The following is a 15,098-nucleotide window of genomic DNA, read 5'->3' on the forward strand; positions in this document are numbered from 1 at the left end:
CTTCATTCTTGTTCCTGCCTCACCACTGGCAGCAAATCCGATTGGCTGGACCACAACCTCAAAGGGCGGGGCTGCATACGTTCACAGTAGGAATGAGCTAGCGGTGGAGGGGGCAAGGAGGGCGGAGCTAGATCGTCCTAACTAAGGTGGTAAAAGCCTATGACTACCCAGGCCACCACTCCTAGAAAAGTCATCTCTCCGGCCTTTAAAATTCCTACCTCCGGAGTCACCTCACTGAGTTAGAACTGGTTGCCTCATCTGCTCCTTTCCTCCAAGCAAAAGTCCCGTTTGCCACCATGGGAATGTACCAAGTGAGACCGCTTATGGGGAGCGAGTGGTGAGTGGCACGCCTGGTTACTGGCTGCTGCTCATCTCAACGCCAACAAACTTCTGGCAAGATCAAATCTGGGTAGTAAGCAACCTCCACATTTCCTCCTGGCGCCGTTCCAGGGAAGACGACACATTCCCTTGTGGGTGCGCAATGGCCGCGCCCCCGCCCGTAACCGACGGATCTTTTGGTACACGCAGCCCGAGGTGAGTCCCCGCCTTCCAACACTTCACTCTTTACAGCGCGTGCGCGCGCATGCGCGGAACGCGGCGCGCGCAGTGGTTGGGCTATTCCCTGTTCTGTCCTGGGATCCGCCGCGTCTCCGTGAGCAGTCGGCTCGGAGCCCAGAGCCGCTGTGAGCACTTGGGTTCAAGCGGGCGCCTGCGAGCCCAGGGGCATCGCCCGCAGAGGCCAAGCTCATGGCCGGCTGAGCGGGACGCCGCCTCCGCCTCAGCCACCGCCGCCGCCGCCGCCGCCTCCTCCTCCTCAGCCGGCGGCGGCCCGGGCCCAGCAGCCATGGCTGAAGACTACTGGGACGGGCGCCTGCGGCGAACTGGAGGAGAAGGAGGTCGCGCGGCCTCATCCCGGGCCGCCGCCCCAGGCGCCGCCGCGCCGGCCCCGCGGCTCTGAGGTTGCTCGTGCGCCCCCGCCGGTGAGCACGTCCTCCAGACCTGGGGTGGGGGGCTGCTGCTGTAACGGAGCCATCCCAGAACCCGGGCGGTGCCCGGGGGATCTGGGCTGCTTGCCTAGCAATTGCCCCCTCCCCCATCGAATTTCCCAGACCCAGAATGCACCGGGGCGAGGGTCATTTGGGGCCTCCCTGACCTTGGCCCCGCCCTGGGCCCGTCCTGGAGAACTGAGGCTGGAAAGTGCTATAGATGCTAAAGGGGAGCAGGGTGATCAAAGGACCAGAGGCTGTGAGAATGGGTGGTAGAGTGGTAAAGGACATCAAGACTTGCAAAGGGAGACTGAGCTGGGGGTCGGAACTTGGAGTAATTGATAAGCACGATAAGGTTTGAGGTCCAGTGTGTGCTAATGGAAGGGTGTTGCAGGGCCGAGGGGAACATGAGGGTGTGTAATAGGGGTACCGTGTCAGGCACAGTTCTTAGACTCGGTGTAGAGAGGCTCAATCTGTTCAATGGGGACAGAGGGATACAGGTACCAGAGGTGTTCTAATAGGATCTAGCTAGCACTCTTAAGGCCCCCCCATGTGTGGTGATGAGGGTCAGCGATGCTGTTAATAACGATGTGTGTTTGTGGGGTGCTGAAGCTTGCCGGGGTCCAGGTGTACTCTTGGAAGGACAAGTAATTGAAGGACTCAGGTGTTGAGGGTCATGGCAGCAAGGGCTTGTGTGCTTTGGGTAGTGTGAGGTACAGTGTTAGTGGATGTAGAAGGACCTTCATATGGGGACAGAATAGTGCAAGATCTGAACCTGTGCTCATGAGTGTCAACATTGTATACGTGTGTGTACATGTACACGGGAGGGTGAGGGAAGTGTCTTAAGCTGAGCACCCAGTGTCCATGAAGACAGGGAGTTTGATATCCCAGAAAGTGCAGTTTTAGTGGCTGCTAATGTGGGTTTAGAGACAAAGAGGCACTTAAATGTGTGCCGCTGTGTGGGAGAATCTGGGCAGTATGAGGTTTAGAATATGCTAATGAGCATCAGAACATTGTGAAACAATGTATTCTTGTCCATGGGGGCACTGATGTGTTCCAGGTTCAGAGAGTGCTAATAGGGAGTGCTGTAGAGAAGGGATGTAGTGTGTCACAAGAATCGGGGCTATGAAGGGATCCACACTACAGAAGTTATAGCTGTGGACAGTTTGAAGCAAAGAAATGCAGGGCAAGAATAAGTGCTAAAGAGGGTTCAAGCCATGGAGAGCTGAGTGTGTGTGTGTGTGTGTGTGTGTGTGTGTGTGTGTGTGTGTGTGTGTGTGAGAATAAGGGTCAGGACTGAATGGAGAACTGTGTGCACTAATGTTAGCAGTGTGTGTTTGTATATCCCTGGGAAATTGGGCTAAGGGTTTGGGGTGTGCTAATGGGGAGGCAAGACTCTGTGCTAATGGGGGTCAGTGTGGAAGAAATGTCTCCAGCTTGTGTTGATAGAGGGGACAAGGTAGTCAAAAGATGGAACAGAATGTGCATTGGACAATGTTGATAGATGAGTATGGACAAAACAAGTTAGGTATCTGCAAGATTTATTGTTGTGCTAAGGGGATTCAGAGCAGCGGGCAGGTCCAGTGAGTGCTAATTCAGGGCAGCTGTAGAGGATTCCAGGTGAATGTTAATAGGGGTCACCATCATAGAGTGAACAGTATGTTTATGGGGGAGGGCTCAATGCTATGAAGAAGCTAACAGACAGCTGCTGGGCCAGGAAGGGGCCCAAGAATGATGGCAGGAGTTACTTAGAGGAAGCCAAGTTTATGCCAATAGAATTCAATGTAATAAGTTAGGGCTTGAGTGCTGAAGGGTTAAAGGGGAAAGTGTGGATGCTAATAGGATTTAAAATGTAGTGAGGCCTTCTTGAGGGGCTAGTGTGTGCCGGGCGGGGTGAGGGGGTCAGCACAGAATGTGTGGGTGTATGAATGTCTATGGTATGTAGAGTGTGATGACTTTATCTTCAGGGGTCCCTGTGCTGTGAGATTGTGAATAGCCTTGAGTATGAGAGTAGTTTAAGCTTGGTTATGTGCCTTTGGGGGTCAGGAAGGACATATGCCCTTCCAGCAGTGGGATCATGTGTTCCATTTCTTGCTCCTTCCTTCACTAGTTCTAAAATCTGTAAGTTTAAAAAACAAAAAATACAATATATTTAAAGTTTTGATGCTTATAAATGGTCAAGTGTGTTGTCTATTCACAAGGGTCTGCCCATGTCACTCCTTCCAGCCTCACTGCTGAAGGTGTTGCATGATACACCGATTTTTGTATCCCATATTCCTAAAATCATCAAAAATTCAACTCTGGAACATGTTTAGCCCTTGGAGATTCCAGTTAGAGGTCAAAGATCCATGGCTCTTCCTGTTTCCGCGCTCCCTCCCCCATCTTCCATTCAGCCCCAGAAACTTAAAAATTTCTGGTAGCCCCTCCCTCCAGTCTTTGTCACCACATGCAAAGCAACCAAGTATCTATCCATATGAGCACAAGATAGCCTTTGGGAGCTGGCCATGCTTCCTCTCCCACGGCTTTCAGTCGAGTGTTCAGCTTCCTATTTCAGACTTTTTATGTTATCCTGTGTGTGTGTGTATGTATATGTATGTATGTATGCATACACACATGCATGCATGCATACACACCTGTCCTAGAGTTCAAACTCAGGGCCTGGGTACTGTCCTTGAGCTTTTTGGGCAAGGCTAGCAATCTACCATTTGAGCTACAGCCTCACTTAGATAATCGTCTCAGGGACTTTCCTGCCCCAGATGGCTTCAAACCATGATCCTCAGATCTCAGCCTTCTGAGTTGTTAGGATTAGGCATGAGCCACCAGCACCTACCTTATCCTGAGTTATTGGTGGATGGACCTCATCCTCTGAGGTCTTTCTGCCTGGTCCCCTAATTTCATTCTGTGGGTTGTGAGTTCAGCCGGGCAAGTTAGGTGTGGGAACTGTTAGGTTTCATGGTAACAGATGACCCATTTCTCTCATCAGCCCCAGTCACTTCATCAACCTCCTATCTAGCTCTACTTCCCTTGGGCCCTGGGCCATCTTAGTCCTTGCTGTGAGTCCAGATGGCTCCTGGACCAGGTCTTTCCTCCTCCTTGCTGGCCCAGTGCCTAGGAGGAAGCAGAAGGTGGCCAGCCTAAACCTTTTGGTGGCCCCATTCCCTCAAACCCATCTAGGTCATCTTCCTATCAGTTTTCCAGCATCCCTAATCCATCTTATTTGGGGGCTGTTAATACGTGTTGGGGACTCAGCTTCAGCAGAGGTTGGACCCAGGCTTTCAGTCCCCCTAATTCATTCATTTCTGTTATATGCACTTTTTTCTTTTTCATTTTCATTTTTCTTTTTTGGTCATGGGTTTTGAACTTTGGGCCTGGGCGTTGTCCCTGAGCTCTTCAGCTCAAGGTGAGTGCTTTACCCCTTGGGCCACAGTGCCACTTCCAGTTTTCTGGTGGTTAATTAGAGATAATAGTCTGACAGACTTTCCTGCCTGAGCTGGCTTTGAACCTCAATCCTCAGATCTCAGCCTCCTGAGTAGCTAGGATTATAGGCGTGAACCACAGCCACCCAGCTGTATGTACTTTTTGGGCATCTACTCTGTCCACCACTATTCCAGATCCTCAGGATATAACTGTGAGCTAAACAGACAGGAATCTACCCTGGCAGAGTTAATCTTATACTTGTGGTGAGAAGACAGTAAAAAGCAAAGAAACTAATGAGTAGATGATGTCATTACTAAAGAGAGGATGAGTGCCGGAGGTGGAGGACCGTTGGCAGCGTGAGGGAGCTCAGGATGTTTGACATTTTAAATAGGGTTATACATGGAGGTCTCACAAAAAGGTAACATTTGAGTAAAGGCCTAAAAAGGTTTGGGAGTGAACTCTTTTATAGCATCTGGGAAGAGTGTTCCAGATACCAGGAACAACCAGTGCAAGGTCCTTGTGATGGAACTTTGCTGGGTGTGTTTGCAGAAGACTGTTTAGGAATATCAAGGGGCAAATAGGATAAGATTTGGAGGCCACATAAAGGCCAGAACTTATTTGTGGTGGTAAGGGAGATGTGATACATTCTCCCATAGGGAAGACAAGGTTGGACCCTGTGGATTCCAACCCAATATAATAATGTAACCTTTCCAGAAGCCCTGAGAATAGATGATGTACTCTGAGAAACAACCCCCCCCCCCCGAACCTAACCAGTGGTTGGGTCTGGTCAGGACCTTCTCACCCCCCCCCCATTCTGAATAAAGAAGTGGGAAGGTCCATTGGTCTCACCATGGTGATAGTTGCTGGGGGAGGTGAGACGGTCCTTGTGGCCACAAAGAGCTTTCCACCTTAGCAGTTGGGGGCAATGTGGGGCTGGTGCCAGCGGAATATGCCATTCTATGGGCGTGCCCGGAGCTGTATCACTTGTTCTACGGTTCTAAGTGAGCCTCTTGTACCATCTGTGGCTGTTTCCATCGCTGCTGCTGCACCTGAAGATGCCTGCTGTGGAGCCCTATGCTCTCACTGTGAGGCTGCCACCCTAGAGACCAACCATCTACTGAGTGGGCCATTGCCCTCTGCCAGCCACCCAAGCCTAAGTACCCAGGTGGGTTACTTAGGGGTAGGCCGACAATGACAAGGGAGAGGGGCCTTGTTCATTCCAGGTTTCCAGGAATCCTGACTGATTCCATAGTGGTTGGGTAGGCACCGACACATTCCCCTGACTAGGTTGTCATGAGCTTAAGGACCCCTGATAGTTAAGCAAATGTTAATGTGGACCTTATTTCTGTCCATGTCTCTGCTCAGGTTGCCATGGACCGGATGAAGAAGATCAAACGGCAGCTGTCGATGACACTCCGAGGGGGCCGTGCCATAGATAAGACCAATGGTGCCCCTGAGCAGATAGGCCTGGATGAGAGTGGTGGTGGTGGTGGCAGTGACCTCGGAGAGGCCCCTCCTCGTGCTGGCCCTGGGGAACCTCGCTCTGGACGGGGCCCACTCAGCTCTGCACCTGGTGAGTCTATTGGCTACTCTTTCTCTCTCTGTCCCATTTTCCAGGTGCCACCTCCCACCCAAGTTCTTAGATTTGTGTTATTTTGATTTTCCTTTCTTCATTTTTCTCCCCTTTCCCTGCAGTTTTTTTTTCCCGGTAATCTCTTAACCTCTTGTCTGTCCATTTAACACCTTTCTTTGGCCTTGTATCTAGGCCCCAGGGAGAGAAAGGGTGGGCACCTTACCTATTGTAGCTGCCCCAAGGTTTCCTTTACCTTTTTGCACTCTGGTGCCTTATCGAGGCCTCCCATTGTCTGCTGCTTCTGGGCACACTGTGGGCTCAGCTCACCCCTGGAATGGGTTACTCTGCTAGGTAACTATTGACCCTCACATTCCATTTAACTTGTCTTTGGCCCACCTAGGCTTTTCTGAGTTCCATCACCCTCTTCCCAAGGGATTTCAGGCTGCTTTAGGATCCATGTACACACAGGGGTATGATGAAGGATAATGTAAGAAGGAGGGGTGTTTCTGACCCAACTTGACCCCGCCTGGCTTCCCCCCACTTCCCACCAGCAGAGATTGTGCACGAGGACATGAAGATGGGGTCTGATGGGGAGAGTGACCAGGCTTCAGCCACATCCTCAGATGAAGTGCAGTCACCAGTTAGAGTGCGCATGCGCAACCACCCCCCACGCAAGATCTCTACCGAGGTACTTACCCCCCCCCCATTCTGTTGGTGGACAAGGCTGGGAAAGGGAGCTGGGGCTGGGGAGGTGGAACTCATGGTTCTGCTTCTTTGTCCCTCATGTTACCTCTAATCTTGCCTTCTAGGATATCAACAAGCGCCTGTCGCTTCCAGCTGACATCCGGCTACCTGAGGGCTACCTTGAAAAGCTTACTCTTAACAGCCCCATTTTTGACAAGCCCCTCAGCCGCCGCCTCCGCCGTGTCAGCTTGGTGAGCATCTGTTTCTGTCTTCCTCCCTTCTAGTACTTTTTCCCCTGCCTTGCTTTAACTTTCCCTCTTCTCACAGTCCGAGATTGGCTTTGGGAAACTAGAGACCTACATCAAATTGGACAAGCTGGGTGAGGTGAGAGTCAGGAGGCCAGTGGTGGGGATAGGGGTTAGTGGGAGCTCCCTGAAGCCTCATAGTACCTCCCCTGTCACACTTCCTCACACCCCAGGGTACCTATGCCACCGTCTACAAAGGTAAAAGCAAGCTTACAGACAACCTTGTGGCACTCAAGGAGATCAGACTGGAACATGAAGAGGGAGCACCCTGCACCGCCATCCGGGAAGGTACACATCCCATTTCATCTCCCCCAGACTTTCCTGACTCTGCATTGCATGTATGCCCACCTTATAGAGAGGCCAAACACAGGGAATTCTGGGACATTTACCCAATGCTCTTGCCTTCTGAGAAGGCCTATCACATATCCGGGTTAATAGGGTAACCAAAAATCTGAGTGAACCAAAAAAAGATGAGTGAGTTGCAAACCATGGTACTTGCAAACCTGTATTCTCTGGTTGAAGCAAAGACCCTTCCTAAAAACAAAAAACAGGTTGTGAAAAATCTAGTGTCACATGAACTTGGGGTTGCAATCCTAGGTGTTTGCTGGGTATTCTTCTCCAAGCCTGTTTTCTGTATCTTGAACATAGTGAGTTAGAGCAGTAAGATTGTGAGGCTTTACTCTAAACTAGACAGGGAAGAAATAAAACCCTGGGCTCATCATCTGTCTCTGGTCCCTTGTCCTCACCTTTGTCCTGAAGGTGGGACTCTGGCTGTTGCCCCATCCCATTTTATGTTTCCTGCAGTGTCCCTGCTCAAGGACCTCAAACATGCCAACATCGTTACACTACATGACATTATCCACACGGAGAAGTCCCTTACCCTTGTGTTTGAGTACTTGGTAAGGTTGGATGGCAGTGGGTCCCAGGGGGTGGTGGCAAAACAGGAACAACAGGATGCTACCCTTATTTCCTTCCTACTTCTTCTCTCCTCAGGACAAGGACCTGAAGCAGTACCTCGATGACTGTGGGAATATCATCAACATGCACAACGTGAAAGTGGGTGTGGGGCAGGAGCAGGATGGGATCCCCACTCATGCACTCCACCCTGCAAATTCCCCAAAAGTGGCCTTTTCCTAATTTGACTGTTTTGCTGGGAATCCTTGGAGGGCATTTGGGAGCTGAGTTCAGTGTCTTGTGTTTGGGAGGGAGTCGTAGCTACCTGCCTGTTATGGGTTGGGCTGATGGATATTTTTTTAACTCTGTCTGCCATTTCTGGATCCCCAGCTGTTCCTGTTCCAGCTGCTCCGAGGCCTGGCCTACTGCCACAGGCAGAAGGTGCTACACCGAGACCTCAAGCCCCAGAACCTGCTCATCAATGAGAGAGGAGAACTCAAGCTGGCTGACTTTGGTACCGCCGATGGCCTTTCTTCCCATTGATCTCCCTGTTTCCCCATGACCTATCTTTTAGCATTTGGATGTTACCTAGAGCACCCTCAATCCCAACTCTATATGTTCCCCAGGCTTTGCCCATAACTTTTCTAGCTGCCTCTTCTCTTCACCTCTCAGGCCTGGCCCGGGCCAAATCAATCCCAACGAAGACATATTCCAACGAGGTGGTGACACTGTGGTACAGGCCCCCTGACATCCTGCTTGGATCTACAGATTATTCCACCCAGATTGACATGTGGTGAGGAGAGGTGGAAGTATGGAAGGGTTTGGCATAGCTGTTGTAGCCACCCAGCAACCTACCTCCCTATTCAATATGCTTTCCCTGTTCAGGGGTGTGGGCTGCATCTTCTATGAGATGGCCACAGGCCGGCCCCTCTTCCCAGGCTCCACAGTGGAGGAACAGCTGCACTTCATCTTCCGCATCTTGGGTGAGGAGGAGGCAATATGCCTTAGGAGCTATGGGGACATTCAGGGAGAGCCTGAGATATTTGGGATAAATTCCTCTTCCCTGCCAGGAACACCAACTGAGGAGACATGGCCTGGCATCATGTCCAATGAGGAGTTCAAGACATACAACTATCCCAAGTACCGAGCCGAGGCCCTTCTGAGCCATGCACCCCGGTGAGGCTGGTGGGTGGGAGGTTGGGAGGGCATTGGAAGCCAGAATACCCAAACCCAATGTAAAATAAATCACCTTGTCCTTATGGTAGACTTGATAGCGATGGGGCTGACCTCCTCACTAAGCTGCTGCAGGTGAGAACATCTTCCTGGGACAGCCTTGTGGAGGTGGGAATTCCAGGTGTGGGAAAATGGGACTTCCCCCTTCCCCAACCTCCAGGGTAAGATCTGAGGTGGGCAGGAAGAGAAACCTACTTATTGAAAAATATCAATACACCCTTCTCCCCTCCAACTCAGTTCGAGGGTCGCAATCGGATCTCTGCAGAAGATGCCATGAAACATCCATTCTTCTTCAGCCTGGGGGAGCGGATCCACAAACTTCCTGACAGTGAGTGCAGTTGGGGAATGTATGCGCCAGGATAGAGGCTGTGGGGAATTGGACTACTAGGAATGGGGACTGTGAGGAACAAGACTGTTAGGATAGTTGAGTCAATTGTTCAGGGAATGGGGGAGGCATCCTATATGTGATAGTATTATGAAAAAAATAGGCTGGGTGCCAGTGACTCATGCCCGTAATCTTAGCTACTCAGGAGGCTGAGATCTGAGGATTATGGTTTGCAGTCAAACCTGATGGGAAAGTCTATGCGATTCTTTTTTTTCTTTCTTTCTTTTTTGGGGGTCTGGTCGTGGGGCCTGAACTCTGGGCCTGGGCGCTGTCCCTCAGCTCAAGGCTAGTGCTCTACCACTTGAGCCACAGCGCCACTTCTGGCTTTTTTTCTTTTTGCTTATGGTGTTGGGGAATCGAACCCAGGGCCTCATGCATGCAAGGCAAGCGCTCTACCACTGAGCCAACTTCCCAGCCCGTCTATGCGATTTTTATCTTCAATTAACCATCAAAAAGCCACAAGTGAAACTGTGGCTCAAGTGGTAGAGTGCTTGCCTGGCATGCATGAAGACCTGGGTTGGATTCCACAGTACCACATAAACAGAAAAAGCCAGAAGTGGCCCTGTGGCTCAAGTGGTAGTGTGTTAGAGTGCTAGCCTTGAGCAGAAGAAGCTCAGGGACAGTGCCTAGGCCCTGAGTTCAAGCCCCATGCTTGTCAAAATAAAGCTCAGGGACAGTGCCTAGGCCCTGAGTTTAAGCGCTAGGACCAGGAAAACAATAATAATATTTTAAAATTTTTAGTTCCTTTTACCTTTCATGAACATTTTCATACAGTACGTTAAAATAGATGTTACTTTTAAAGTAAACATTTCCTTGCAATATGAATGCTAAAATGCACAAAATCAAGTGTATATAACACAACTAATTATTGTTAATTTTGCCAGTCCTAGGGCTTGAACCCTAGAGCCTGGGCACTGTTCCTGAGCTTTTGCTCAAGGCTAGCACTCTACCACTTGAGCCACAGCACCACTTTGGCTTTTTCTGTGATTAATTGGAGATAAGAGTCTCACAGAGCTAGGCGCCCATGGTTCATGCCTGTAGTTCTAGCTGCTCAAGGGGCTGATATTTGAGGATCTCAGTTGAAGCCAGTCCTGGGCAGAAAAGTCCCCATGAGAGTCTTATCTTCAATTAACCACTCAAAAATCGGAAGTGGCACTGTGGCTCAAGTGGTAGAGCATTAGCCTTGAGTATAAAGAGGCTCAGGGACAGTACTCAGACCCTGAGTTTAAGCCCCAGGACTGGGGGCTCCATAGCACCTTCTTTGGACATTCCAGGGCCTGTCCTGAACAGTGGAAACATTTCAATTTGCTGTTCTTTTTCTTTCAGCCGCAGGGGAGTGGGCATGGAACTCAGGGCCTCATGCATGCTAGGCAGGTGTTTTACCACTAAGCTATATCCCCAGCCCTATTGTTTGGATTTGTAAAACATCAGAAATCACTTTTTCTCTGGAATCATATGGGATGTTTGTTGTCTCTTTTTTATTTTTTGGTCAGTCGTGGGACTTGAACTCTGGGCCTAGGCACTGTCCCTGAGCTCTTCAGATCAAGGCGAGCTCTCTACTACTTGAGCCAAAACGCCACTTCCAGTTTTCTGGTGGTTAATTGGAGATAAGAGTCTCACGGACTTTCCTGCCCAGGCTGGCTTTGAGCTTGTTCTCTTTTTTTTTATCTTTGGCTTTACAAAGCGTTTTAACAAAGACATTTCCAAATTAATGTACACTTACTATTAGACAAAATAATGAGTACACTCTTTAACAAATTAATTCTTGGTCAATCTAGTTTTTCTTTTTTTTTTTTTTGCCAGTCCTGGGGCTTGAACTCAGGGCCTGGGCACTGTGCCTGAGCTCTTTTTGCTCAAGGCTAGCACTCTGCCATTTGCGTCACAGCTCTACTTCCAGCTTTTTGTGGTTGAGATAAAAGTTTCACAGACTTGCCTGTCCATGCTGGCTTTGAACCACAATCCTCAGATCTCAGCCTCCTGAATAGCTTGGATTGATATTAAAATCAAATCCCCAAACATCACCCATCACCTGGATTTAAAAAGTGCTAATTACAATGCCTTTATCACACTTAATAAAGTTTGTTAACTTCTTTGTGTTATGCAATAGTGTATATTCCATCTTCCCTCCTTGTAGCGTTTCTGTGTGGATGAAAAGCAAGCCTCTCAAAGAAGGGGCAACTTCTAATTAATTCCCCCAGTAGTACCATATAGAAGCTGGTCCTGGATGGGCCTGTGGATCCCCCACTTGTGTGTCTCTACCCACAGCTACTTCCATATTTGCACTAAAGGAGATCCAGCTACAAAAGGAGGCCAACCTTCGGTCCTCATCTATGCCTGACTCGGGTAAGTGTGGTCTCTTCTCCCTCCCTCCACCCACCTACCTGCTTTACCCACCTATCTGCTTGCCCACCAACAGCCATCCGCTCTGCTTTCCCCTGCAGGCAGGCCAGCTTTCCGTGTGGTGGACACCGAGTTCTAAGCCAAGTTCTAAGCCACAGACCGAGGTCCTAGCAGGCAGCGGCTGGAGGGATGCCACACCCCTCACAGGGCAGCCCCCAACTGCATCCTCCCTGCTTTCTGCCTGCCTACCTGCCTGAGCCATGCTCTCCTGTCCACTTATCCCCAGCCAACTGCCCAAACACCCAATCATTGGCCTGTCAACCCACCCATTGGCCTATCTGCTGGGTGCTAACAAAGCTCTCATCATCAATCCTTTGCTTGGTCTGTCTTTTTGTCTTGGTAGTTGCCGGCGGACAGCATGGCCGTGCCAGCCTCCCACACTGAGGCCAGGCCTAACCCTCCTCGTCATATCCACCCCCCTTCCCAGGACCACTACCCTACGGCCAGCCAAGGGTCTGGACCTGGCCCAGGCTGGGGCTCTCAACGCAGATGAGAAAGGTGATGATGCCTTGGGTCTGAGGCATCTTCTGCCTGCTTTCCTGCCTGCCCCACTGCCTCATGTTGTTGTGGGCCTTTTTTGTTTGTTTCATTTATTGTTTTTTTAAATCATTTTAAATGAGGTTCTCATTTTTTTAAACGCAATATCTCTGTATACAGAGTGGCTGGGCCCCACCCCCTGCGTGTGGCCCTCCCACAGTATTTTGTGCAATGAAGCCCCACTCCCAGCCTTTCAGAGGCAGGGACACAGCCTCTCTTCAGAACCCTGACCATCACCAAACCCTGGGATCGGCTGTTGGAAAGCATGCCTCGGCTACTCGCCTTCTTCCCCCTGCCTGCCATCCCCAGCTGCAGGGTCATCTGGGAACTACTGGAAACTGGGAGCCGGACAAGGTCGGGGGAGCCCTACTCTCCCTCCTGTAGTTCTGTAGCCGGGGCCTCCTTCTCAGGGTCTCCCCAGCCCAGCCCTTCTGCCCCATCCCACTCGGTGCTGTTGAGTAAGGGCCCTGCCAAGGAACTGACCAACTCAGCGAGCAGCCATAGTGTGTACATGTGCACAAGCAGGGACAGGGGCACATGGGGGTTGTGCCCAGGTGTTGCCCCCTAACCCCTGGGAAGGTGAGGCAGGGCAGGGTCAGTCTCCAGGGTCAGTCCCTGGATGGGTGGTTACCTCCCCTTCATTCACCCTAAGCCCTGGGGCCCTTAAATGGGGTGGGAGGGCAGGGGAGGGAGCCCTCCTGGTGGGGTTTGGAGGGTTGGGTTCCTGAATGCACCATAATCGCTGTATGAAACATTAAAAAGTCTAAAGAGAAAAGTCTGATTGCAAATCCCTATGAAAGCAAGGGAGCTGAAGCTGGGATGATTACTTACCTTTATAAATTCATACCTGATCCACATTGTCTAGAAGGGCATTTGAGAGTAGACTGGAGAGATGGCAGGTCTCTGAAAAGGATCCCTGAGAGGGTTGCACAGGGGATGGTAGAGCATCAAGTTCAAGGCAGTAGAGCAGGCAGAATAGTGCTGACAGGTTGAAACTCAAGCAGAGAGAGGAACTAGGTTTATCCAGCAATATGAGGAAGCCTGACAAGGTGGAGAGTGACATTGAAGGGCCTGATAGAAGCAAGGTGAGGAGTGAGGCAGAGAGGCCTAATATGACCACTACACACTTTACCTAGGCGTTATGAAGAGGACCAGCTGGGGAGGGAATGAGGAGAGTCAATTTTGGGTTACTAAGTAGGTGAAGGAATAATCTTCCCCCTGGACTGGTACCAAGACTTGAACTGGAGACCTCATGCTTGTGCTTAGCTTTTTCATTCTTAGCTGATGCTCTGTCACTTGAGCCATGCCCAGCATTTTGCTGGGTTAGTTGGAGATTTAGTCTCAGGATTTTCTGCCCACATTGGCTTTGAACTGTGATCTCATCTAGCCTGCTGATTAGGATTACAAGTGTGAGCTACCATTGCCCTGCACTTAATACATCAAGTCCAGGAATGGGGTCATAGATAGAACTGAAAGTTTGGATTATTGGTGTCCAAGAAGTAATGGAAACTATGGGTATGGATGAGATACACCTGGGAAGGATCCAATGGTTTGTGAGAGCCCAAAACTCAACTAGCACTCAGGTATGAGCAAAGTAAAGGCTTTTATGCCTTCACTCACAAATTCTAGCCCCATATCATCTTGGCCAAAGCCAGGAATAGGCAGGAGAGGTGGAATGGGCAGGGCCAGGAAAATGCAAGTAATAGAATGTCTTAATTAAATGTCTATTTACTAAGGCCTAGCAGTGATGGGCTGTGAGCCTCTAATCTGCTGTGTCCTTGTAAGCACTTTGATCAATATCAGCTTGCAGTCTCATGGTGCCAAGATGGCCATCATGTCCCAGATATAGGAAAGCAAGCTGGGAAAGCAGGGCACTCCCTTCCTTTCTGTTCTCTTTTACAGGCCTAGAACTATAACAAACCTCAGTAGACTTCCTATGTCATCCCTGGGTTACTCAGATGACATGATCACCCCTAGCAGTAAAAGAGGCTAGGAAATTGATGCTGCAAAGGCACAAAATAGCCCATCCTCTAAGTCTACTTAGAAGGACTGGAATTCACTTAGCTACTATAGGAGTTGATATGGGCAGAGGTTGGTCTCTCAGTAGTGAAGAAACCAAGACAAGGGCTGAGGAGGGGAAGCAAAATAGGGAGCGACAGTGCAGAAGCAAGAAAGGAGAGAGGTTGATTCACCAGTATCTTCCATGTGCCAGATTCAATTCAAATGTCACATTTGGACGGGGGGGGGGGGGGGGGGGGGGGGGGGGCGGCTGGGGGGGGGGGAAAGGGGGTAACCTGCAAGCAGAAGGGTACTCCATTTTCTCCCTCAGTTTACACAACCAAATTGCAGTCATTTGTACCAGGTCTGGGTTGATCAGTAAAAACATACTCAGGAGGCAGGAGGAGGTTGAGATCTGAGGATTAAGTTTAAAGCCAGCCTGGGAAGAAAGTCCATGAGGCTATCTTCAATTAACTATCAAAAAGGCAGGAGGGGAGCTGTGGCTAAAATGGTAGAGCACTAGCCTTGAGCAAAAAAAAACCTGAGTGGGTCTGGGAAGGTGGCTCAGTGGTAGAGTGCTTGCCTTGCATGCATGAGACCCTGGGTTCGATTCCTCAGCACCACATAAGCAGGGGGGGAAAAGCCGGAAGTGGCACTGTGGCTCAAATGGTAGAGTGCTAGCTTTG

The 15,098-nt window shown here is 50.2% G+C and overlaps 1 protein-coding gene across 5 annotated transcripts; it reads left to right on the forward strand.

Annotated features, from left to right (window-relative positions):
• On the forward strand, positions 1-13,186 carry Cdk16 (cyclin-dependent kinase 16). 5 transcript variants are annotated; one of them, XM_013035565.1, is made up of 16 exons: positions 1-534; positions 5,769-5,976; positions 6,531-6,664; positions 6,786-6,911; positions 6,988-7,044; positions 7,139-7,253; positions 7,770-7,864; positions 7,959-8,021; positions 8,250-8,373; positions 8,532-8,652; positions 8,745-8,842; positions 8,930-9,035; positions 9,125-9,167; positions 9,330-9,420; positions 11,743-11,820; positions 11,919-13,183. In XM_013035565.1, exons 2-16 carry the CDS (start codon positions 5,775-5,777, stop codon positions 11,954-11,956), a joined length of 1,491 nt encoding a protein of 496 aa, XP_012891019.1. In that variant the 5' UTR covers positions 1-534; positions 5,769-5,774; the 3' UTR covers positions 11,957-13,183. The 5 variants fall into 5 exon arrangements, with proteins under 5 accessions (XP_012891019.1, XP_012891016.1, XP_012891018.1 ...); XM_013035562.1 differs by having other exon boundaries at positions 443-534; positions 6,528-6,664; positions 12,221-13,186; XM_013035564.1 differs by lacking the exon at positions 1-534 and adding an exon at positions 554-980.
• The last annotated feature ends 1,912 nt before the right edge of the window (positions 13,187-15,098 follow it).

The sequence above is a fragment of the Dipodomys ordii genome, unplaced genomic scaffold (assembly GCF_000151885.1).
Source record: "Dipodomys ordii isolate 6190 unplaced genomic scaffold, Dord_2.0 Scaffold215, whole genome shotgun sequence".
Taxonomy (NCBI): domain Eukaryota; kingdom Metazoa; phylum Chordata; class Mammalia; order Rodentia; family Heteromyidae; genus Dipodomys; species Dipodomys ordii.